This window comes from Halichoerus grypus, chromosome 12 (assembly GCF_964656455.1).
Source record: "Halichoerus grypus chromosome 12, mHalGry1.hap1.1, whole genome shotgun sequence".
Lineage (NCBI taxonomy): Eukaryota > Metazoa > Chordata > Mammalia > Carnivora > Phocidae > Halichoerus > Halichoerus grypus.
Window position 1 is genome coordinate 100638107 of NC_135723.1, and position 24993 is coordinate 100663099.

General features: G+C 44.1%; 2 protein-coding genes across 3 annotated transcripts in view; one reads left to right on the forward strand and one right to left on the reverse strand.

Moving 5' to 3' along the window:
• The first annotated feature begins 3004 nt into the window (after positions 1–3004).
• Positions 3005–24993, forward strand: part of NUB1 (negative regulator of ubiquitin like proteins 1) — a 28470-nt gene continuing 6481 nt past the window's right edge. For both annotated transcript variants that reach the window (XM_036102068.2, XM_078059754.1), the window contains exons 1-11: positions 3005–3122; positions 5775–5892; positions 7933–8100; positions 10434–10492; positions 11506–11576; positions 14251–14433; positions 14609–14700; positions 16643–16749; positions 22286–22472; positions 23124–23231; positions 23962–24114. In XM_036102068.2, coding sequence (XP_035957961.1) covers positions 3052–3122; positions 5775–5892; positions 7933–8100; positions 10434–10492; positions 11506–11576; positions 14251–14433; positions 14609–14700; positions 16643–16749; positions 22286–22472; positions 23124–23231; positions 23962–24114 — 1317 coding nt within the window. In that variant the 5' untranslated portion in view covers positions 3005–3051. The remainder of the gene's footprint in view (positions 3123–5774; positions 5893–7932; positions 8101–10433; positions 10493–11505; positions 11577–14250; positions 14434–14608; positions 14701–16642; positions 16750–22285; positions 22473–23123; positions 23232–23961; positions 24115–24993) is intronic.
• Positions 19476–24993, reverse strand: part of WDR86 (WD repeat domain 86) — a 37162-nt gene continuing 31644 nt past the window's right edge. Inside the window, exon 7 of the mRNA XM_078059757.1 lies at positions 19476–19743. Coding sequence (XP_077915883.1) covers positions 19576–19743 — 168 coding nt within the window. The 3' untranslated portion in view covers positions 19476–19575. The remainder of the gene's footprint in view (positions 19744–24993) is intronic.

A 24993-nucleotide genomic window follows, 5' to 3' on the forward strand; every position in this document is an offset into this window, starting at 1 on the left:
ACATTCAGCATGAAACTTCACTGTCACGTAAAGGATGTTTAAGGATTTTCTGATTCAACTCCAGCAGAAGTGGCTTGATTCCTTGTTACTACGAAACCCATAGCAACAAAAACAAAAAGACAAATTAGGAAGAATTCTTCATCTTATGAAATTGCAGTCGAAGCCACTAAATGTCAGCATTAGGAATAACAGAAAGGAGGCCGGTTAATAAAATACACAAGAATGATAAAAGTTGAATTACTCGGTCAAAGACAATATGCATTTTGATTTTGATAGTTACTGCCATATTGCCCTTGTAGGAGACATGCCAATTTCACCTTCCTGGGGTAACTAAGGAGGGTGTCTATTTCCACACAGCCTTGCCTTCACGGGCTGTCACATTTTTTTTTCCAATCTGATAGACACAAGGTGGTATCTTGTTGTAGTTTGTTTTTGTTTTTAGAGAGGGAGAGAGAGAGAGAGAGGCAGAGGGACAGGGTGAAAGATTCTTAAGCAGGCTCCATGCCCAGCACGGAACCTGATGGGGGGCTCAATCTCACAACCCTGAGATCATGACTTAAGCCCAGATCGAGGCAGACGCTTAACCGACTGAGCCACCCGGGTGCCCCAAGTGTAGTTTTAATTTATATTTATCTCATTTTGAGTGAGGGTACATAATCTGTCATATGTTTATAAACCATTTGTATTTCCTCTTCAGGAAACCATATTTTCAGAGCCTTTGCCCAGTTTTCTATTTTGGTCCTTTTCCTATTGAATTGTAAGAGCTCTTTATGTACCAAAGAGATTTGTCTTTGATGTGACTTGCCAGTATTCCCCCCCCCCCCAATTTTGCCGTTTGTCTTTTGACTAAGCAGCTGATTTGGTTCAACGTAAAGAACTTTAATCTCGAAGATTTTCTAAGTGTTTGTGTGCCCCAAGGAGGCTATTGAGATAGAAGACTCTTATTTGGACAGACACAGAAATCCACCAGCTTGGCATGCACTGGTGGGCCCATGGGCAATGCTTCCAAGCCAAGAGATGAGAAAAAGGGGACTGAAATTGCTCTGTATAGTGTGTGCAGTGTCCTCTCCATCATGGGCGGGAACACTGGCAGACAGAGCACCTTTGGGAACATGTCTCTCCTCCTTAAAATGGATTTGGCACACATTCCACCTAAGGCTTCCCGCCGGAGAATGGAAGGGCACCAGGAGGAGGGGTCCTGCCTCACCTCTCCTGATAGGGGCTGCCCAAGGGTGTGCAGGGCCCCTTTCAGATGGTCTGTGCCAAGGCCCCCTGGTGTTATTCTAGATCCAATACATCATTTCGGAAATGTATGGCTGGGGCTAATCCCGTCCTGGGGGTTGTCCTGGTGTAGTTGATGTAGTTCTTGAATGTTGTTGGTGGTGGGGTCTGGAGTCGATGGCCAAGAAAGAATTCTTGAGATGTCTTCAGTGCAAAATGGTGGCTTTATTAAAGCACGGGGACAAGACCCATGGGCAGAAGGAGGTGCTGCCATTGCTCCCTGCTGCCCCAGGATTACGAGGAGCAAGTGATTTTATACCTTGGGGTTGGGAGAAGTCAAGAAGTTCTTTTTTTTTTTTAAAGATTTTATTTATCTATTTGACAGAGAGAGACAAAGGGAGAGAGGGAACACAAGCAGGGGGAGTGGGAGAGGGAGAAGCAGGCTTCCCACCAAGCAGAGAGCCCCTTGTGGGGCTCGATCCCAGGATCCTGGGATCATGACCCGAGCCGAAGGCAGACGCTTAATGACTGAGCCACCCAGGCGCCCCAGAAGTCAAGAAATTCTTAAAGGACTTTCATATGTTAAAGAAGACTTTCAGGATTCTGGAGGAATGTTATAATCTGCCTGTCTCAAATATTTGTCGATGGGCTGCAGGTTATAAGGAGATTTAATTTTATCTACATTCCCTCTGCCTTTGTTTCCCACATCCTAGTGAGAGGGGCAGACAGATCCTTGCACAAGATTTTAGCCACCATGGCCCGGGGACAGGGTTATTATTATGCCCGTTGATAGAGAGTTAAGCAGCTTGCCCAGGGACCCCCAGGCACCTGTTGGAGCTGGCTGCCAGCTAGCAGGACCTCAGTAAGCTCTAAGCCCCACGCCATCACGATGCTAGAGCAGGCCCAAGGATGGTTTCGGGATTCGGAAAGGATGGGCCAACAGCCTCATCCGAGCAAACTTTCTGAGGTCTGAGATGGACATCTTTCTTCCATTTCCCGTCCGCCTCTCTCAAAGCTCTTCCAGAACCTGTGCTCAACCACCTGGGTTCTACCAACGTTCCCAGAGCATTTCACAAGTGGCCCTTAATTTTTATGCACCTTGCCTTATTTTCTCACCTAGACATACGGACAGAGCCCAGGCATAAATTTATCTGCATTTACCACCGCGCTGGGCAGAGCGCTTTGGGAGTAGGCGGCTCTCCAGAGACCTTGGGGTGGCAATGCGACGGATACCTGGTTAGCACCGCCAGCGACGCGGGAAAGAAGCGCCAGGGCGAGGAGCCGGGAAGTTCGGGCGAAGCAACCTAATTTCACCGTGAGGGGAGGCCCGATGGAGAGCGGGAGGAAAACCGGACGTTTAGGGGGACAGCCCGCCCTCCGGGGAAAGGGTTCTTCCTGCAAGGTCCGCTGGCCTTTTTCAAGGCTTTTGGAGAAATGAAGCCAGGTGCAATTTCCTCTGAAGTCGAGCAAACTGGGCCGGGCCTGCGGTCCCGCCCCGTCCCGCCCGGACACCGCCTCGGCCCCCGCAGGCGCGGCGCCGGACCTGCACGGCCCCGGCTGAACCCTCTCGGAGCCCGAGGCTAGAGGCCTCCGCTAGGCCCTGCCCCCTCGCCCTCCACCCTGCCCCGCCCCGTCTCGCCTTGCCCCACCCACCCCGCCCACCCCACCCCGTCTTAGCCCCGCCCACCCGCCATCAATACCCGCCCCACATTAGCCCCGCCCACAACCTATTCCGACCCACCCTCTAACCCCGCCCACAACCCTCCTTCCTGGCCGCGCGAGGGGGGTGCGGCGGCCGCAGCGGCGGGGGCGGGGCCAGCCTCACCCGGAATGAAAATAAACGGCGGCCGCTCCCGCATCCGGGTACTCGGCGGGTCGCGGCGGGCGCGGTGGTGGCGCAGGTGAGGAGGCGGCGGCCGAGCGTCCGGTCTCCGACCCGGGCCTCACCGGCGCTGTCTGGCGCCCCTGTCCCCGGCACGACCCCGACGCATCCCCCGCCCGGGGCGGGGCGCGGCCACAGCGGCGGGCCGCGGGCGGTGGGCGGCGAGCGCGGAGGCTGGCCGGGGCTTGGGGATGCGCCGACGGTTCGCGCGGTCCCAGGTCTGCGCTGGGCTGGGCCCGGGTGGTGGGGTGTTTATATGGAGTTGTTCTGGGGGGGGACAGAAGAAGATAGGTATGCCCTAAAGTAAATCTCGTTAGCCGGACAGAAAGCTTGAATCTTAGCACTGCTATCCCGTATATGTCATTTGGGGTTCATATTTGCAGTCAAAGCTAGATTTTCTTTGCTATTTAATGAGAAAATATGGTTGATTCTGCATTTCTCTGATCAACTGGTTCTGCATTTCTCATCTCCTTCCCTTACTCTTATTTTTTAATACAAGAATCTTTTATTACTTCGCTTAAGAGGAAATACAATGTATTTTGACTATATGTGTGTATATATGTATATTTGAAAAGCTCTGGGTAAAGGTCCCCATAGATCGATTCAGTACAGAAGTGAAAGTGAAAATTTTAAAGTAGTTTACAACGTTTCACTTTCAGTTTGGAGCAGTAATATTAATGAATTTCCGGGCTTCCTCCCTCCCGCCCCGTTTTATTGAGTAATAATTGACATACCTCACTGCTTTTTTGGCTGTAATGTGAAACATTGTATGGCATGCATAATGAAACTTTCAGTTCTCTAGTTAAAATTGAAAACTGGTTGATTAAACTTCTTTCTTTTGATTTCAAGTATGTATCCTCTTTTTATTCTGGTGTCTATAATTGAAATTTTTGTAAATTTCCAAACAGCAGATTAATCTTTTTTAAACATTAAGTCTCGTGCCTGTAGGCCCCCATCTGTTCTGTTGATTTGCTCAGTGGGTAGAGTGTGGGACACACAATGCGTTTGTGAAACCCTTTGGGCCTTTAGTCAGACGTTCCAAAGAGTCCCTCCATAAGCAGCCCATGAAATGATCATCCCTCCCCATTGATATTTTATCCAGAATTCATGAAGATTTATGAGTAGGGAACTATGTATAGTGGTTGTGTGAGTTATTTGTGTTTGAAAAGCTAAGTATTCATGCTTTTCTGTGTGAGCAGCAGTTTGTTAGTGCTTGAAGATCTAGGGTTCTCTCGTGGTTCACCTGGATGCACGGCAACCTCCTTCTTGACATGTTTGTTCCCTACTCCCTGTCCTAATGACTCTCTTTCTTACCCCCCAGACTGATATAAAATAGATTTGAATTTTCTTTTAAAATATTCATTTATGGAATACATTGAAGTTAACAAACTTGATTTAAAAATTAGGTGAACTGGGTTTTGAGGGTGTGGAATACTACAGGCCCTATATAGAAAAAGAGAAAGTTACTTATCAAGGTTATGTTAACCCTTATATATATTTTTTACTCTATAGAACGTGTCTTCATCATTCAGAAGCTAATTACCCTTTTACTTTTCTTACTCCTTCTCTGATTCTTACTCCTTCTCTAGCAGCCTTCCCCACCCCTTCAAATTGCTATGCTAGTGAGAGATGAGTTAGACAATCCTTTGTTGCCAGGGGCTTCTTTGGGAGAGACTAGTTAAGTAACACAGGACAGACAAGCAGCAAAAGATTGCGGGACAAAATGCAAAGTCCAATGCTGTAGGCAGAAATCCCAGTGCTGGCTACGGCGCTGCCGAACTTTGTGACTTTGGCCAAGTCATTTTTACAAACCTGGGGCCTGGGTGTTTTCGGCTGTAAAATGATGATCCAACTAGTGTTAGATTTGAATAGTACATAGATCTGCTGTTTGCTTATTGCAAAATATATAAAATTTTTCTAGCAAAACTTTTTAATTTTAAAAATTCAGGTATAGAGAATGTTGATAGTTCACGGTTCCAGCTAGCTTTTATGTCTACCCTACCAAGGTGGCTGATCTTTGTGTTAAACTCACCAAAATACGAATACAAGAGAATTTATGTATCTATGTTGAATTGTTTATGAAAGTTAACAGCTTTAGGGACTCATCTTTCTCTCATTTGATCTTTTCTCTTAGATCAGAGAACAATAGTTTAAGAAATAGAGAAGTATAATAAACCTTGCTACATATTAGCAACTTTGAAATACATATTTTATGTAACGTATAATTTGTAACTGTATATAGTGTATTTTAGCATGTGTATAGAATGTGTATATTTTAGAGAAGTTTAGAGCTAGTTAAAACCTAATCTAAAAGTAATTTAGAGGGGTGGCTGGGTGGCTCAGTTGGTTAAGCATCTGCCTTCAACTCAGGTCATGATCCCAGGGTCCTGGGATCAAGCCCCACGTTGGACTCCCTGTTCAGCAGAGAGTCTGCTTCTCCCTCTCCCTCTGCCTGCCACTCCCCCTGCGTGTGCGCACGCGCTCTCTCTCTGTCAAATAAATAAAATCTTTTAACAAAAAAATAAGATGAAAAGTAATTTAGATTAAACAGGAGAGGGAGGTGTGGAGGGGAGCTCTTCTTACCACATTGAACACATCAATGTGTTTGGTAAGTTATGAAATGCTTTGAAAGTAGTGTGGGGTATTGCTCATGTACTGTTTTGCTTTCAAGAATGGCGCAAAAGAAATATCTCCAAGCAAAATTGACCCAGTTCTTAAGAGAAGACAGAATTCAACTTTGGAAACCTCCATATACAGATGAAAATAAAGAAGGTGGTTTGGCATTGAAGGTATTTTCTTTTAAGACATAAATAAATAGCAGTGTTGTAAGTCTCCTTGGTAAATAAGATTCTGAAGTCCCCGGAAATTTCCAGGTTTAACCGTGTAAATTTTTGGCATAATCAAAAGTATTAGTGATAAGCAGGTACCCACTTTTTACTAGGAATTGACAAACTTATTTAATAAGACTTTATTCATATGAGAATGTTCTCTAATTTCCCAGGCACATACTATTTTTAATACCTTCACAGTGTTTACATAAAATTAGTAACTTGGGAACTGATTTTACCCTGCTGGGGCACAGTCCTGATGCCACTAAGAGCGTGTATTACATGTTCATGGGGAGCAGCTGGTTGGTTCTCTGTTCTCCTTGCTAGCGTGGTTTGCTATAAAACAATTGTTTCCTTCCTCCGGCTTTTTTTATACTATGGCTATCTGTTCATTTGTCCAAAATACATTTTTCTAATACTTACATGTCAATTTTTTATGGTGACATCAGAAATGGCATTACTTTACGTGAGTGAGATTTCTAGAAGTTGAAGTTTGCCTGCTTTTTCAAACAAAAACAGTAATTGTTTTTGACAGAACTCTTATTTTGGAATATAGCATGTACTTCTTTGCTTTCTCCGTCCAAGTATCCTGAGATAAACGATGGAGTGTTTATCAGGAACTAAAGATTGTCACAAGGGCATCATATTGTCCAGTGTGGTGACACAGTGATGTGCTTGGGAGGGAAGAGTTTTCCTTCCTGTCTTTCCCGTTCCTGACAGGCCTCACTTTTTATTTTTTGCAACCCATCTCGTGACCTTTTTTCTGAATTTGCTTGTTATAATCCCTTGGCTCCGAAGCTAGGTATGGCATAATAAGAAAGCTGTTTGGTCTTTGTCCCCAGTGCCTGACACGGAGCTCCTAAAACCCTTGGAATAGCCCCAGTGGTAAGGGTGATAGGAGCATCTTTTGTGCCAATGAGGCAACTCTTGGTAATACCTTCAGGATGGGGCTGGTGGCCAAAAAGACCAAACTTCAATTAGAAGATGAGACTTTCAGGGCGCCTGGGTGGCTCAGTCGGTTAAGCATCTGCCTTCGGCTCAGGTCACGATCTCAGAGTCCTGGGATGGAGCCCCGCATCGGGCTCCCTGCTCAGTGGGGAGTCTGCCTCTCCCTCTACCTTGCCCCTCCCCCCATTCATGCTCTCTCTCTCTCTCTCTCTCTCTCAAATAAGTAAATAGAATCTTTTAAAAAAGGAGAAAAAAGATTAGATTCTCAGCCTACTTTCCAACCTTGGGGAGAGGAGAGGGCTGGAGATTGAGTTAATCACCAGACGCCAGTGATGTAATCAATCATGCCTACATAATGGAACTCCCATAAAAGCCCTTAAATGATAGGTTTCAGGGAGCTTCCAGATTGGCAAACATACCCATGTGCTGAGAGGGCGGCACACCCCTACTCCTCAGGGACAGAAGCTCCTGCACTCATGACCCTTCCAGACCCCACGAATGTACCTCTTCACCTAGATACTCGTCTGTGTCCTTCGTAACAAACTATGATTGTAACTATAGCATTCTCCTGAGTTCTGCCGAGTCGTTCTAGCAAATTTTACAACCAGTACCAGTGATTCAGAATTTTCTGTTAAGAAAGTTATTTAAGTCAAACTTGACTTGTTCTCACAAGTTAGAAAAATGAGAGTGTTTTCTTTGTTTTTTTTTCTTTCTGTCCCCTCCAGGAGAGTTGATGACTTCACTGTTCCTTAATTTATAATGTATTACAGTGACATAAGTCATGGCCCACCTTTCTTTTACCACTAGAACAGTCCAGTTATTTTCGCATCTTCTGTTGGGTCTGTTTTCCTATTCTTTATTTGTTTTTATTTTTCCCTGGATCCTTTCTAGCCTCTGTACCTCTCTAGATGCCAAGCCCATCTGGATTTCCCTCTGATGGGCTGACCACCACTCCGCAGTTTTTTGCCTTAGAGTCCTCTATGCGCTGTTCTGTACTGTGCCCCTTTTTTGAGTTGGCACTACATTGATCTCTTTTCTGATTTTGCTTCACAGGACCTTGCTAAGAAGTACTCTGACAGACTAGAATGTTGTGAAAATGAAGTAGAAAAGATAATAGAAGAAATACGTTGCAAAGCAATCGAGCGTGGCACAGGAAATGAAAACTATAGAACAACAGGAATTGCTACGATTGAGGTCTTTTTACCTCCACGGCTAAGAAAAGTGAGTAATTTTCCCAAACAAGTACATGTAGCAATGCTTTGTTAACTTAGTGATAAATTATGATTTTTTTTTTTTTAAAGATTTTATTTATTTATTTATTTGAGAGAGAGAGAGAAACAGCATGAGAGGGGAGAGGGTCAGAGGGAGAAGCAGGCTCCCCGCCGAGCCGGGAGCCCGATGTGGGACTCAATCCCAGGACTCTGGGATCATGACCTGAGCCGAAAGCAGTCGCTTAACCAACTGAGCCACCCAGGCGCCCAATTATGATTTTTTTTTAAAGCTACAATCCAAAGTTAAGGTTCTTTTAAGTTACTTCAAATGCTGAGTGTTTATCAACTTCAATGTTAATTTTATGGATTCTTAAACTGGAACATTTACAGGGTAGGTTTGTCCCTCTTAGGCCTTCCAAACTTCACAAAGCCATGTATCACATGCTTACCTTTTCTAGAGTTTGAATGAACATTTAGAAATAATGGGGAATTAAAAGAGTACTTCCGGCTTTCCCAAACCGTGCACAGTAGGACACATCAGGAAAGACGTCTCCTTTTTTCCTGTGCTGATGGAGGCTAAAGGGTGGTCAGCTGAATGCTCAAGCGGGGCCACCTTCTGTCAGGGCCATGTCCTCAGTAGTTCAAGTCCAGAAATGGTATTGGGGCAGGGAACCCAAAGGTCGCTGGCCTCTGAGGACTGATAGGTGTTAATCATTTTCAAAAGATATGAAAATATATATGTGTGTGTCAGAGCTACCTCAGGACTCCGCAGTTTTACTCTAAGAGAAATGAAAACCACGTCCGTGCAGAAACTTGCTCATGAGTGTTTATAGCAGCTCTGTTGACAAAAGAGCTCTGTTTGGCCAAAAGGTGGAAATACCCCAAATGTCCGTCAGTGGGTGAGCAGATAAACGAATGCACTGTAGCCACACAGTGGACTATCATTCAGCCATGAAGAGGAACGAAGTGCTGACACGTCTTCAACATGGCGGAACCTCAGAAACATGAAAGAAGCCAGACACGAAGGCCACGTGTTGTATAGTTCCATTTGTATGAAATATCTAGAATGAGTAAATCCACTGAGACTAGATTAGTGGTTGCCTGGGGCTTGGGGGTTAAAAGGAGAGAATAGGGGGCACAAAATATGATATTTTTTGGAGAGGATGATGAAAATGTTCTGAAATTTGATCATGGTAATGGTTGTATAACTTTATAAATGTACTGGAAACCACTGACTCATATTTTAAACAGGTGAGCTTTTTGAAATGTAAATTGTATCTCATTAAAGCTTTAAAAAATTTCTAGGAAAAATAAAGAGCTTTATGAGAAAAAGAAAATTACATATGAATCTACCTCAGGAGGCCCGTTCATGAGTTCAAAGGGTAATATACCTGTATAGGCCTCCTCTTTGCTAGTACCCAGCCCCTGGGAGCCCAGACCACCCGTCAGAAGGCTGGTTGGCGAGTGTGGGATCTGAGCAGATTTGCATGGTCTCCTAGGCTCTCCTAGTGATTCCAGTTCTTCCTCCTATGCCCAGCCAGTGGGGAATGAAGAGGTTCCAAGATGGCGTTTTGCCACTCCCCGCTCCGTGGGCTTGGTGCAAGGGAACGTGCCTTGTTCCCTGAGGGTGGCTGTGGTGCCGAGGTGGCGGGCGGGGCCCTTGTGTCTATAGGCTAGCTCCCTTGAATGAAGACGCGTCACAAATCCCTCTGAACATCTTGCTTCCCCCCGAGGCTGGAACCCGGCCTGGGGTGCACACTTCTGCCCCCTTGAGGGCTGCTAGGTCACGGGGTCAGCATGTGCCAGGTCACGTGCAGTAGCTTCTCTGCCAGGCATGCGTCACTTCAGTCCTTCACATTTTCTGATACCAGCCTTCCTGATTTTATAGACAGAGTAACAGCACCAGAAAGTGTCACGCTGAAGTACATTTTCTTTCTTTTTTTTAAATTTTTAAATTTAAATTTGCTTTAGTTAACATAGAGTATATTATTAGTTTCAGGGGAAAAGGTCAGTGATTCATCAGTTGCATATAACACCCTGTGCTCATCACATCACGTGCCCTCCTTAATGCCCGTCACCCCATTATCTCATCCCCCCACCCACCTGCCCTCCAGCAACCCTCAGTTCGTTCCCTAGAGTTAAGAGTCTCTTATGGTTTGCCTCCCTCTCTGTTTTTATCTTATTGTATTTTTTTCTTCCTTTTCCCTATGACCTTCTGTTTTGTTTCTTAAATTCCACATGTGAGCAAAATCATATAGTTGTCTTTTTCTGACTGACTGGTTTTGCCTAGCATGATACCCTCTAGTTCCTTCTGTACAGTTGCTTTTGCCTTTTTTTAAATAGGACAGGAAAAACCTGTTGGAGACCCGACTGCACATCACTGGCAGAGAACTGAGGTCGAAGTAAGTATCTGTCTGCCCGGTGCCCCAGCTGCTCTCGGCCCTCCCACAGTGGCTCATGGGATCCTTTGCGACAATCCTGTTAGAGAGATAGGGCAGGTACTATTCTCCTCACTTAGTGGAAAGGAATATTGAGGCTTTGCGGTTACAGAACGTGATCAGGCGCACACTGGCAGTTCAGGGCAGAGTGAGAACTCAAGACTGGCACCATTTGCCTTCATTTCCTGGTATAACGAGACCAGCGGGAGCTCTGTGCCTGCCACTTAACAGGTACTTGATAACGTGCTTGAATCAATCAATGAGTGATATACGTAGCCTGATATTCATCAGATCATTAGCTTTGAATTTTATTTCTTAGTGCATTCATAACTTGCTGTGACATCCAGCAAAGTGTTTTAGCCAATTTCAGGCTGTTGGCCCATCTGTAAAAAGAAAAAATACCTGTCACGTACTAGTGACATTCTCACTTTTGAGAGCTGGTTGTTGGTTATGTCATCCACTTCTATATTTTTAAATGGTAAGTGTTTTGAGTACCTCCAGGGCTAGCCAGCCCTTGTTTCTGAAGCTGATTTTTCTCATTTTCTTTGGTCTACATCAGGGCTGTTAGGGATGGATTCAGGAAGCAACATTCATTCAACACAAATGAGTGGAAGATTGTTTGGAACAACCGTCTATTATGGCCTCCTTCAAGGAGACCGCAGAAAGTATAGAGAATGGGTTTTCTCCTGACATGCAGCCAGGGCCCTCCTCTTCAGATGGATATTCCGCACGAGTGGTCTCCATTTCATAAGGAAACAAGTAGTAAAGCAGATAGTTTAAAAAAGAACATTGTCTCGTACACAGTTTCAAATAACCATCTAGTAGGCTGGCTTTGTCATAAGTGATGTTTGGGAGATAGTAAATTGAAATACTGGGCATTTCTGAGTGAAACGTTTAAAATAGCTGTCATGATTAAACTCTATTTAATGGATAATAATAAATTGATTACCTGCAGCCTCTACCGGTTTATTTTACAGAATTGCTGAAACCTTTGGATTTCAAGAAAATTATATCAAAATTGTCATAAACAAGAAACAGCTTCAACTAGGTATGTCGTGGCAAAGTGCAGATTTTCTGTCGAGTTGATGTAATGACTGCATCTTTTTTCTCACTGTTTTTCTATTTACAAATTTCTAGTGGTTTTACGGCATATATAATCTAAAACATTACTGTAGAGCTTATTAAAATAAAAACGTAAAGTAGAAAACAACCCTTCTAATCAGTATTTATTGTCTGTTCTGTGCTAGTGGGAAGAAAAGACGCTCATTACATGTCTGAGGAAATGTTATAGAACAGAAGTGTAGGTGTATTCAGAGTGAAACGGGGGTTCCAGTAAGTTCTCTCCAAGGCAGAAGCGCTAAAGCTGAGTGAGGGCAGTGGGGCGTGTTCCGATTGAGAGAACCTCATATCGGAGCCCCCTGATGTCAGTTTGAGCAATTGAAAAAGATCCAGTACAGCCGAGTATAGAAAGTGAGGGAGGGTAGTGCTTTTTAAGGATGGAGGGCCAGGCAGAGGCCACAGTGAAAAGGTTATGGCAGTGGTTCTCAACCAGGGGCGATTTTGCCACCCAGGGGACATTTGGCAATGTGTGGAGACATTTTTGGTTATTATGACTTGGTTGTGGGGTGGGGATGGAGGCTTGTGCTCCTGTCACTCAGTGAGTCAGGACCAGGGATGCTGCTGAACCATCACACAGGGCACAGAACAGCTCCCACGACAAAGATTCCCTTGGCCCACAATGTCAGTAGTGCTGCTGTGTAGAAAACCTGGGCCCTGTGAACTCGTGCAGTGCTAGAATGTTTCTCCTAAGAGAGGCTGGAAGCCACAGATGCTGGGGGGTGACACGATACATTGGGGTTTTAAACATCCCTTTGGGTGCAGTAGGGGAATGGACTTGAAGGATGCATGGACGGACTTGGGAGACCAGTTAGCTGTTGCAGCCACTCAGGCAGGCACTACAATTGGTTTCCAGTAGGTTCTTAGGGCTTAGAGAGTCAGGTTCACATCCTAGCTTGGTGGAACAGAGCCTGCACGCGGCCCCAGCCTGCCTTCTCCGTGAGCCGTTCCCCATCGTCTTTCACATGACATAGATACCTTTTCATTGTCTTCTCATCTCTGTGACACTTCTGTTTGTGATATTCTTCACTGGGCAGAAGTCCTGGATTTTGTTGTTATCAGATCTGTCAATTTCCATCTTACCATTTGTGTTAAATAATCTTTCCCCTGGGGCGCCTGGGTGGCTCAGTTGTTAAGCGTCTGCCTTCAGCTCAGGTCATGATCCCAGGGTCCTGGGATGGAGCCCCACATCGGGCTCCCTGCTCAGCGGGAAGCCTGCTTCTCCCTCTCCCACTCCCCCTGCTTGTGTTCCCTCTCTCGCTGTCTCTCTCTCTCTGTCAAAAAATAAATAAATCTTAAAAAAAAAAAAAATCTTTCCCCAAGCCCAGGGACACACAGATAGTCTTAAGGTCTTCAGTCTGTCCAGAGGCCCCCTTTGTATATATAAAAGCTAAGGATTCAGCTTTATTCTTCTGATATCCCCTACTAAACTTGCCCTTTCCACACTGATACTTGGTGCCCCCTTTATTAGAACTCTATTTTTGCACTTCCCATTCTTTCCATTTACCTGTGGGTTTATTCCTGGACCAGAACCCCAGAAGTTTTTTTTTCTTGGGGTATAATGGACATATAACATTATATTAGTTTCGGGTGTACAACGTAATGATTCAGTGTTTGTATATATTGTGGAGTGAGCACAATAATGTCAACTCACATAGTTAAACGTTTTTTTTTCTTGTGATGAGAACTTTTAAGATCTACTCTCAGCAATGTTGAAATATACAATACAGCAATACAGTATTATTAACTCTAGTCACATGCTCTATGTTACGTTCCAGGATGGACTTATTTTGTAACTGGAAGTTTCTACCTTTTGACCACCTTCACCTATAGAGTTTGTTTATGACTGTGGTTTTGTTGTAGTTTTAAAATCCAGTAAGATGAGTCCTGTTCTTGGCTCTTCTTTATCAAGGTGACTTGGCCATTGGTGTATCTGTATTTTTCTACATAAATGTTAGAATGTTTGTCAAGTTTCTCAAAAAAAAAAAAAATCTAACGGAGTTTTCCAGAAAAATATTCAAATTTATATATTTATAGTTCATAATATTTCATTATTTTAAAATCTATATGCATCTATGTTTATTCTTCATTTTGGTGGCTGTTTATTTGCATCTTTGAGTTAATTTTTGATAGGTTTGTGTATTTGATTAATTTTTCATAGAACCAGCTGTTGATTTGGTGAATATGCTTTCATTCTGTTTCACTGATGTCTGACACTATTTTTATTAACATTTTATGTGTAAGGTCCTGGGTGTAAGGGCCTTTTTAACTCAGGACCACAGAGTTAAAAAGAACCCAAGAGGTTTGCCTCGAACCGCCACAGTGAATTACCTCTCGCAGGGCCCCGCTGCACTGTGGCTTCTCATCTCTTGCTGTGAACTGGGTTTATTATTTCTCCGGTTAGAGGGTACGAATATTCACTGGCCGATTTTACCTTCTGTTTAACAGTAACAGAATTATACAGCCAGACGTCATGTGTTCTCACTGAGCATGTGGCGTGGTGGCTCGAGAGTACTGACTTGGGTTTAAGAGTTCCATTTAACAGAATGGACTGTGACCAGTACATTTATGGCTCTTTCCATGATAAGCATTTCTGATTTTTACAGGGAAAACCCTTGAAGAACAAGGAGTGACGCACAATGTGAAAGCTATGGTGCTTGAACTAAAACAGTCTGAAGAGGATGTGAGGAAACACTTCCAGGTTGAAGAAGAAGAGCAAAATGAGGCCGAACTAAAAGAAAAAAGAATTCAGAGGACCAAGAGAGGCCTGGAGATACTGGCGGAGAGAGGTACACAGAGCTCTGGGCTCTTTATTTCCCTCTGGCTGTAAAGGGACGCTGGCGGGGCGGGGCGCACAGTGGGCACAGTTCTTACGGACTGTCTTCCCCACAGTCTAATACTCGTAATGTCCCATCTCTGCTTTCTAGTGTTGAATTAATGGAGTTCCTTTCGGTTTTGTTGCAGCTGAGATGGTGGTGGATCCAGAAACCACACCATATTTAGACATAGCTAACCAGACAGGCAGATCGATCAGAATTCCTCCTTCAGAAAGAAAGGTAGGTACTATAGAAATTTATGGCTGGCGCGTTGATTTGCTGTCAGAACAGAAGTGGTTTTCTAGCTATTTGATCTTGCACTGTCATAAAGGATTAGAAACAGTTTTCCGTGGGAGCTTCTAAACAGGATGGAAGCCTGGGATGGCCCCTGCATCCAGCGGACTCAGCCTGTGACTTTCAGTGCAGTAGCACAGAACGGCTCGATGGCATGTCCTGCAGCAGTGACCGAGCATTCCCACGTGACGTGATGCCCTGCCCTCCGCACAGGTGGCTCCCCGTGGCAGTGTTGGTTTTGGTGTGGCTTTTTGTTTTTTTTGTTTTTACCAGAGGGCCATGCCCTCTAAGGAATGGATCAGAATAGGGAGCTGGGGGTGGGGAGTGGGGCATGCAATTCGGGAAAAGTCTGACAGGTGATTCTGCCATCTCTCCCCTGCCTTCCCGTTTCCCCGTTTGCTAATTTGGAATAGGCAGGAGGTAGTTTTTTCTTTGAACCCATCCCAGGGGGTCTTCACAGCAGCATTCTACAGCTGGGACCCTGAGATTCGTATCTGAGCTGGAGTCCAGTAGCTTCCGATAATGAAGAGCTGTAATGACTATGGGTCAAGTCAATTTTAATTTTTCTGTCTTTAAAGGACAAGTATGAGTAGGCTTCACTATATGACTTACGTTGTTTAAAATGAAGGATTAAAGTTAAGTTTTAATAAGAGAACTTGGTAGCTATCAGTGGATTGATGCTTGTTTGTTTTTAAAATGTTGGTAATCATTTGCCCACAACGTATTAAATAATAATATCCAGGGGCGCCCGGCTGGCTCAGTTGGTGGAGCATGCAACTCTTGATCTCGGGGTTGTAAGTTTGAGCCTCATGTTGGGTGTAGAGATTAATTTAAAAAATCTTAAAAAAAAAAAAATGATATCCAGACTTTTTGGAAAACCATTACAAGACTGAATTATATAAAAATTCAAATTTAAATATTAATGAACTTAAAAACATTTTCAGATTGCCCTTTTTTTTAAAGTAAGCTCTGTGCCCAGCATGGGACTTGAACTCACAGCCCCAAGATCAAGAATAGCATTCTCTACTGACTGAGCCAGCCAGGCACCCATGGATTGCCTTTAAAAAATTGTTTTAGGAATACTAGAGTTGACAGATACTTCAGAAAAAAACTTGATTAAAACTAGAAAGTGAGAGGCGCCTGGGTGCCTCAGTCAGTTAAACGTCTGCCTTAGGCTCAGGTCATGATCCCAGGACCCTAGGATCGAGCCCCGTGTCCATGTCCGGCTCAGTGGGGAGTCTGCTTCTCCCTCTCCCTCTGACTCTCCCCCCTGCACTCTCTCTCAAATATTTATTAAAAACAAAAAAAAAAACAAAAAAAAAACTAGAAATGAATGGGGTTTTTTTTGTTTGTTGTTTTTAAGATAGAGAGAGCATGAGCAGGGGGCGGGGCAGAGAGGGGGGTAAAGAGAATCCCAAGCAGGCTCTAGCGTGGAGCCCGACGCGGGGCTCGATTTCACAATCCTGAGATCATGACCTGAGCTGAAACCAAGAGTCAGATGCTTAACCAACTGGAGTCACCCAGGCACCCCATGAATGCTTTTTTTCAAAGAGATACAAGCGTTACTAGCTACTTTTTTATTTATTCAGTTTTACTGATACTAGAAATAGATCTAAATCAGCAGATACTAAAATAAACTGACGGAAACAAACGGACAAGTGCTAGTTATGACCCTGTCGGCCACATTAAATTGAGTGCTTGATCTCAGCATTGAAATGAAATGAAACTTTGATTATATTTTTCTTAATTTTGGCTTTTGGATTGAGTTGTAATCTTGGGTTTTTTTTAAATCTTTATTTGATTTCTTTAGACTTGATATGCTTTTAATATAATTTGTTTTATTATAGTTTAAAGTGATGTTTTTTTTTAAATCCATATTTTTTTCTAGGCCCTTATGTTAGCTATGGGATATCATGAGAAGGGCAGAGCTTTCCTGAAAAGAAAAGAATATGGAATAGCCTTGCCATGTCTGTTGGATGCTGACAAATATTTCTGGTAGGCACTTTTGTACTTGGTGAATACCAGTTTTAAGGAAGATAGTCCAGATTATACGCAGCACCGTCTTTCCCCCTGTACACTTCAAACTTGAGGTTTTCACCCAAGACAGTGGTTAATGTGAAGGGAGTAGTTGTGATGTAGACCAGTTTGTGAATTATTTCATCCCTTCAGATTTCTAATCTCCCTTCACATTAACCTGTAAAGAATTTTATAAACACGGACAGCCCGCATGTAGGAGGTCTGTCTGCTTTTTGTGCCGTGTCGTCGGCCTGCACTATGGTCATGCGTCTCCATCATTTTCCCCGGGTGGTTTTGGTGTGGATGTTGATGACCATTCCCCACATCCATTGTTTCATTAGGGGCTGCAAAACAGTGATCCCTTATTTTTCCTTCTGCATTTATTGCTGGGATTCCTCCGAAAAGAAGTATTTTTCCTCATCGGCTATTTGGTTACAATGAGGTACAGTTTGTATAGAAAGAATAAAATACTTGGTTCTTTCTTCTTATTTTCTTGTTTTCAGAATAAATGAGGTGCTTCCCTAGAATTCTCCAAAGAGGATATCACCAGTGAGGTTTTCTTTCCTTTTTTTTTTAAAGTATCGATATGAACTCAGATTTTAACACATTTGATGTGTTTCAAGCCTCGGTGCTTAAGCTGACCATCTGTGGCCAACCGGTGGGTCCTGCCCTGCACCCTTTTGACCTGATCCCAGTGGTGTCTGGTGTCCAGAGGTGTTCCAGACTCCTCCTGCGTGTTTCCTGCCCCAGACCAGGCATCAGCGGTTTCCCAGGGGCTCCTGATTCCTCTTGATGGGAAGTGGTGCTGAGAGACGACAGTCCTGGCAGAGGAAACATTTGAAAAGTAGCCTTGATATTTAAAAATGGTGAAAAGTTAACAACTTTAGGGTATTTTCTTTTCCATTTTGATGAATTCCCAAGATACACTGTACACTTGAAGAGGATAAATACAAATGTTTATAGTTTGCCAACCATATTTGCAGCAGGCACCCTTGGGTTTTAAGTGAACAGATCCCAATTTAAACTAACTTAAGCAAAAAAGGGGATATTTGGCGAGAAGGGGGCAAATCTGAAAGTAAGCGGAACAAGGCTTGGTTCCTCTTGGGTTTTCTTACTCTGCTTCTTTGTCTCCGCTACTGCGCTGTCTTCATTCTCGTTGGCCGTACGTGGTGCAGGCTCAGAGGTCCTTCAGACGCAGATGCATTTTTCATTTCCTTCCGTAATTGTTTGTAATTTTTATGGAAAATTTCAAACATATATAAAAATAAAGATTAGTGTAGTGAATTCCTATGTATTTCTTTTTTTTTTTTTTTTTTTTAAGCTTTTATTTATTTGACAGAGAGAGCGAGCACACAAGCAGGGGTGCGGCAGGCAGAGGGAGAGGGAGGAGCAGAGAGCCCGATGCTGGGCTCAATCCTAGGACCCTGAGATCATGACCTGAGCAGACACTTAACTGAGCCACCCAGGTGCCCTCCTATGCACTTCTAATCCAGCTTCAGCAGTTCCTGATTTTGATTTGTCTCTGTGAACCTTTCTCAGTCTTTTTATCCCAGACAAATCCTTGAAATAATTTTCAGGTCTCCAGGAACCCCTGAATAAAAATAATTGTATCTTCAGTTCACAGTACATTAAATGTTCAGTAAGTAGTAGATATAATAACCCAATAATAGTCAGTGTCTCCGTAGAGAATGACATTTTTTTTCCTGAAGCTCTCCTTATTCAGGCTGACTTACTAGCATAATTTTAGTGTGAGTTTTTCCTCTCAGTAAAGGAGATCAGCTCTAGCGCAGGTCAGGGATGTGGGTGGAAGAGACTTCAGTTCTGTTTCCTTTCCCACCTCCAAGTAGGCTGAAAGTTCTGACAGAACTTTGTTCTACGTCTTGGGGAATGGTATGTAGTATGACCAAGTGTAGTTTTCTTTCCCTGTTTACAACAGAAAGTGGGAATTCTGCTTTGGCCAAGATGGACTAACAGGGACTAGATGTACCCTCTCACCTGCAACAACGGAAAATGTGGGCAAAGTGTATGAACACTTCAGTTTTCTGGCAGGTTAGGACAGTGATTCCTAAGGTGGGGAAACACACTAGGGGAGCCCTGTGATTGTTTCTGCTTCCTGCCTAGAGAGTCTCTAGACTGCACTGCAGGCACGAGAAAGCCAGGGGGGGCCTCCTGGTCTCCCTGGAGTTGGAGAAATGGAGCTAGGAATCCAGGGGGGCCAAAGTGCAAGAGGGGAGAGCAGCCTGAGGGAGGAGGTCCGAGAGCTTCAGAAGGTCTCCTTGGAGTATTCTGTTGAGTAGCGATCCACACATGCCTGTGAGGAAACCACCCCAGGCAGGGGAGAACACCACCGGAGAGGAGCAGAGAACAATCTTCAGAGTTCAGAAGGCCAAGAATAATTTGTGCTCCCACCAGCCACAGCAAACTTTTTGATCACGGGGCATCACAGAGAGAATTCAGAAGGGTGTTACCTCAGCAGGAGGGCAAGATTATCTCTAAAGGCTGCTGTGGTCCCACCTGACAAAGCTTAAAAGCAAGCCTTAAAAGGATCACCCTGTTTTTAAGTCACTTAACTGCATCCCAGACAAAGCTCAGTAATATCACAATACAGAAGTATCCAGTCACCAACTAAATATTAACAGTCATGCAAAGAAGCAAGAAATTCAACCCATAATAAAGAGAAAAATCTAGTCAATGCAAACAGACCCAGGAGTGACACGGAAGATAGAATTCATCGGCTAGGACATTGAAACAGTTACTGTAACCGAATTCTGTACGTTCTGGAAGGTAGAGGAAGGATGGAGCATGTTAAGTAGACACGGAACGTCCACCAAAGAGCCCTACTGGAATTGCAGAGATGAGTAACACAGTGTCTGAGGCGAAGGGCACTGGGTGGGATTCAGTGCAGATTGGACACCACAGAAGAAAAGATGGGTATGTCCGAAGATGGGGCAATAGAAATGGTCCAACAGGAAACTGAAAAGACAAAAATAAAAAAAATGGACACAATATCCAGAGATTGTAAAGCAGTTTCAGATGACCTGATATGTGGATAATTGTAGTCCCTGAAGAAGGAGGCAGCTGGGCCCCCCCACAAAAATCTTAAGGAATAATAGCCAAAATTTTTCCCAGTTTGATGAAAATTGTAAACCCCCAGATGAAAGAACCATAATGAGTCCCAAGTACAAGAAATAGGAAAAACACCACACTGAGGCGCACTGTAATCCAATTCCTTCAAGCCAGTGATTGAAAGTGACTTCTTAGTCAACCTTCCCTGAAAAAAAAAAATGGAGATACATAAGCTTAGCTTGCCTTTCTTGAAATTGGTATCTTTATTTTACGTAAAAATTTAAAACTCGTAAGGCAAATAGAATACATTTCTGTTAATTAACTGACTTCAGCCCAAGTGGGATTTAATTTTTCTAAAGCTAGGCTCAGTAGGCTTAATTTAAATAAATGTTGCTCATTTATTTTATTATTTTTATTTTAATTAATGTTTTTAACAAGAAAACTTACTGACCCTTGAGTGTGAGAACTACTAAAACCATAAGCCAAGGCAGTATTAATAAAAATATACTCTAAGATACAATTTTTTTTTTTTTTTTTTTTTTAAAGATTTTATTTATTTATTTGACAGAGAGAGAGAGGGAACACAAGCAGGGGGAGTGGGAGAGGGAGAAGCAGGCTTCCCGCGGAGCAGGGAGCCCGATGCGGGGCTCGATCCCAGGACCCCGAGATCACGACCCGAGCCGAAGGCAGTCGCTCACGCGACTGAGCCACCCAGGCGCCCCTCTAAGATACAATTTTATACAAGGCCTTAACATTTTGTTTTTTTCTGAGTGACACGATCAGGTTCAAATACAGGCCTAATAGTTTCAAAATTATTAACTATAAATGTTGATTTTGTGATCCCTTTTATAGGGCTCTACCTGAATAGAAAGTGTTTTTGAAACTAAAAGAATGACATGTCCTGCGCCAGTCTGAGACCTGTGCTTGCTTTTATGCTGCACAGTAGTCCCTTCTGGACTGAGCTTGCACACGTGATTCTGTTTTTACCTGAAATGAGGCAGTTTCTGTCCTTGCTCTTCATGCATATTAAACACAGATGAGCCCACGCGCACAGGTAGGGCATCGAAAACTGTGACAGAATGTCCCCTGCTTTCTCAGCGACGGCAGGATCATCTGTCACAGAAACAGGAGTCTAGAATGTAAGATCAGACCACAGTCCACAGTTTTTCCTCCTCCTCAAAGGCAAGTTCTCAGGCTGAGCAGGCAGTTCAGAGACACCGCCCCCCCCGCCCAGCACGGACCTGTGTGTGTGCATGTGTATGAAATGTAGTGGGCACCTTACACAGCCTTCACCAAGGGTCGAAGCAGTGGGAGAAAGATACAGCAAGTGACTGAAAAGCCTGCTCGGGTGTATTTCTCCCGCATCCCAGTAGACTCCCACTCAGGAGACTCCTGCTTCACAGTGTAAATGACAGCATCACATTCCTTTGGTTTTTCTTTGTTTCTTCCAAGCGGATTTTGATAGGCAAGGTGGGAAGCTTGAGGGCATGTAGGTTTTGCAGTTTTAAAGAAGAGTGGTCTTATCTTTAATAGAATACCCAGGAAAACAAACAGGCAAGACCTTTCAAATTTGTTCCGAATGTTTTCCTTTTTTGTTGACAAAGTTCTGACTTGAGGTCTAGGTGTGCATTATGAATTTCTAAAAATCATATTTTAAAAGCAGAATAAATAAGCTTGATGTCCATCTTTGCCAACATTCCACTGTCTTGTCTTCCCCCCCCTTCTCTGGAGCTGGGGATAGCTAGAGAGTAGCATTTAGCCTGCACCTGGGTCCCCAGCTCAGCTAAGCATTTAGACCTGGCATTTTCTGGATTGTTTTTCCTCCCAGCTTGACTGTGATTGGACATGAATGCCTTGTTTCCATCAGTTGAGGCATTCACAGTAAGTAGTGAAGGGGGTGGGGGTGGTCTTTAAAGCATTGGTTCTCAACTTTGGCTGTACTTTAGAATCACCCAGGGAAATTTTCAAAATACAATATCCAGGCCCTATCTCCAGAGGTTTCTGTTATAATTAGGTGTAGAGGGGGTCTCAGCACCAGTGTGACCCAAAAAGAAAAAAAATTCCTCACTTCCAGGTGATTCTGATTTGCAGTTAGGGCTGGAAACCTTTGCTTTAAGCCGTGGTCTCATGTTTGCTGACCTCATGTTTTCTGACACAGTGATGCCAATTTCCACTTCCTGCTGAACCTCGTTCCCAGGGTAGCAAGGGTGTGTTTGTGCCCCCCCCCCCCGGGGGGGTGGTATTAAACTGTTATTCCTGAGCCCTAACTGCTTTTTTCCCATTGGGAGGATTCTGATTATAAATAGAGCTCCCCTCGTAAATATTGGGGTCTGTGCTGTGGAATAGTCAGTCTTCGGGAATACAGCAGAACCTGGGAAGCACTTCCAGTAATCCACAGAAAGGTTTCTAACGCTCCCTCTCTGTGATGTCGTTTCCTCCGGCTCCGCAGTGCGTGCTGCAGGGAGCTGCTGGACACGGTGGATAACTACGCAGTGCTCCAGCTGGATATAGTGTGGTGCTACTTCCGCTTGGAACAGCTGGAGTGCCTGGACGATGCAGAAAAAAAATTAAACTTGGCTCAGAAATGCTTTAAGAATTGTTACGGAGAAAACCATCAGAGACTGGTCCACATAAAAGTATGTTACTGTAATTTGTTTTATGTATTATTGAGCCCATTTCTACCACTTGAGTTTATTCCTGTTAAAAAATTTAGACTGCTGCCAAAAGGTGATTTGATAGTAGTGTGCACGGTGCTCTTTCTCCTCGAAGGGGATTGTGAAATGTGTTACAAGTTGGGCTGTTAACTTTGGTCTGTGCAGTGCTTAGCTGGAGGAACACAGTTTTCCAGCCCTAGAACCCCGTCGATGATCACCCCGACCAAGAGAGCTGGTCTTACGGAAGATTTAAATGCAGAAAAAATAGGCCTTTTGAATGGTAACAGTTACACGAGAGTCACAGCTCAAGAGCTGTGTCATCAGAATTCTGCTTGGAAATTTCAGGGCAGCATAAAACATCCCTGGTTTGGGTTTTTGTATACTTCCTTTCTGACCAGAAGGACCACTGTCCTGGGTGCCTGGACACAGGTGTTCTGGCACCATTTCTTCCTTGTGGGACAGGGGGTGTCCTTGTCCTCTAGGATCTCTACTTTTGCCCTCAGCAGTAAGGGAAGATCTAAACATTGTAGGGATGCCCCCGTAGAGATGAAGGGAATTACAAGTGTGAATGTTATAGATCTGTAATTAGAAATAAGACAGTTTTATCCTTTTTCCCCCCACCAATAATTTTAGGGGAACTGTGGGAAAGAGAAGGTATTGTTTTTAAGACTTTACTTGCTTCAAGGTATCCGAAATTATCACAGTGGAAATGGCGAAGAGGCTCGTGACTATCTCAACAAGGTAAGAAAACGAATACTCCAAAGTTGTAGCCATTTTTTTCATCCCCAAACATTCAGTGTTTCATCAAGTCAGTGGTTTGTGACTAGTGAGGAACATGCATCTGTCCCCCGTGCCCTCTGCCTCACACACGCCAGAACCATACTTGCATTTGTTAGGGTGCAGGTGAGGTGCTGTAATGAGGAAACCTCAAAAAGACAGTGACTTGGCTTGGCTGCCAGTTTCCATGTCTCATCTAGCAGCGTAGAGGTGAGCTGCTCGGCTACCTGTGTGTGGCAGCCAGTCCTCTTCCAGCCAGCAGAGGGGGCAAGAGAGAGTCCCAGGCCGCCACTGGGAGGACCAGAAGCTGGGGCTGTCAGTCCTGCTACAGGCCACTGGGCTACACTTAACCACCTCGCTACACCCAGTTGCAGGAGATGGTGAGGAATGCCGTGTGCACAGCTCAAATTCAGGGGATTTGATTACAAAAACGGAACAGGTAGTGGATACCAGCCCCTCCCATAATACTCAGCCTGTTTCCTTCTGTTACGTTATGATACATCACGTGGGCAGAGTGGTGTCTGTATTCTTTTTGAGCTAGCTGATAATAAGCAGAGTTCAGACTTTTTCTCTAAAAATCTGACACACCGTAATTCACATTGGGTACAAGCTTATTTTTTTCGGGTTTTAGCTTTGTTTATTAAGCTTTAATGTTGAAGTTACATGATTCTTGTATTTTTTTTCTTGTCTGTAGGCACTTCAACTCTTTAAAGAGCTATATATTGATCCATCAAAAGTTCACAATCTGTTGCAGTTGGGGTTTACTGCCCAGGAGGCCCGGCTTGGCCTGAGGGCATGTGACGGGAACGTGGACCACGCGGCGGCCCACATTACCAGCCGCAGAGAGGTACCTTAACATGCTCTCGGCGACACTGGGTCTCGGCCTTTGCGTAGATGTGAAACTTGAGGCAATAGTAAGCCTATTTCCAAAATGCTATAGCTCTTGGGTATGAAAGAAGAGAAAAATAGTGTTCTGTGGTAGTTATGATCACAAGGAGCTCCTTATACTTCAGATTGGAAAGAAACAGGAGAAATTTGTCTTTTTAATTGCATTAATTTTCAGGCAGTGCAGTTTCCTTCATTTTCTTTCCTGCCGTGGTGGCCATAGCTCATAAGTACATTATCCAAGTAGCCTGTCTGTGCATGTCTCTCTCTCTCCACCGTGGTAGATTTCTGGAAACCATTTTAAAGGGGGCTTTTTTTCCCATGGAGCCATTGTGACAGTTTGGGACGGCATTCTCAGCTAGAAACATGAGTCAAGTCACAGGAACAATTAACATTATGAAAGCAGAGGTACAAAACTGCAGTCATTTGAAACAATTACAAATAAGTAGATTAAAAAAAACTTCACAGATTTTGGAGTTGGAGGGCCTGTTACCGTATCTAATGTTGCTACGTTTACAGTACAAGAGCTGAGGTCGAGAGAGAGGTAATGATGAGGTACTGAGAAGTGGAGCCGCTGTGTTCTCCGAGAAGTCGGTACCGATTTTCTCGCAAGCCCTTTCTAGCTGTAAACTCCAGTCATGGAAGTCTCCCCCGCCGCCTCCGCTGCATGGCGCAGTGCGCTACCCCATCCTCCGCCCCGTCGGCTTTATTTGTCCAGTTTCTAGTGTAGAGGGAAACATCAGAAAAAGTACTTTCCTCCCATGTCTCTACATGATTAAAAGGAGGGCGGCCTAGACATCCGTACTTAGAGGAACAGTACTTCGAGGCTCCGACTTTGTGT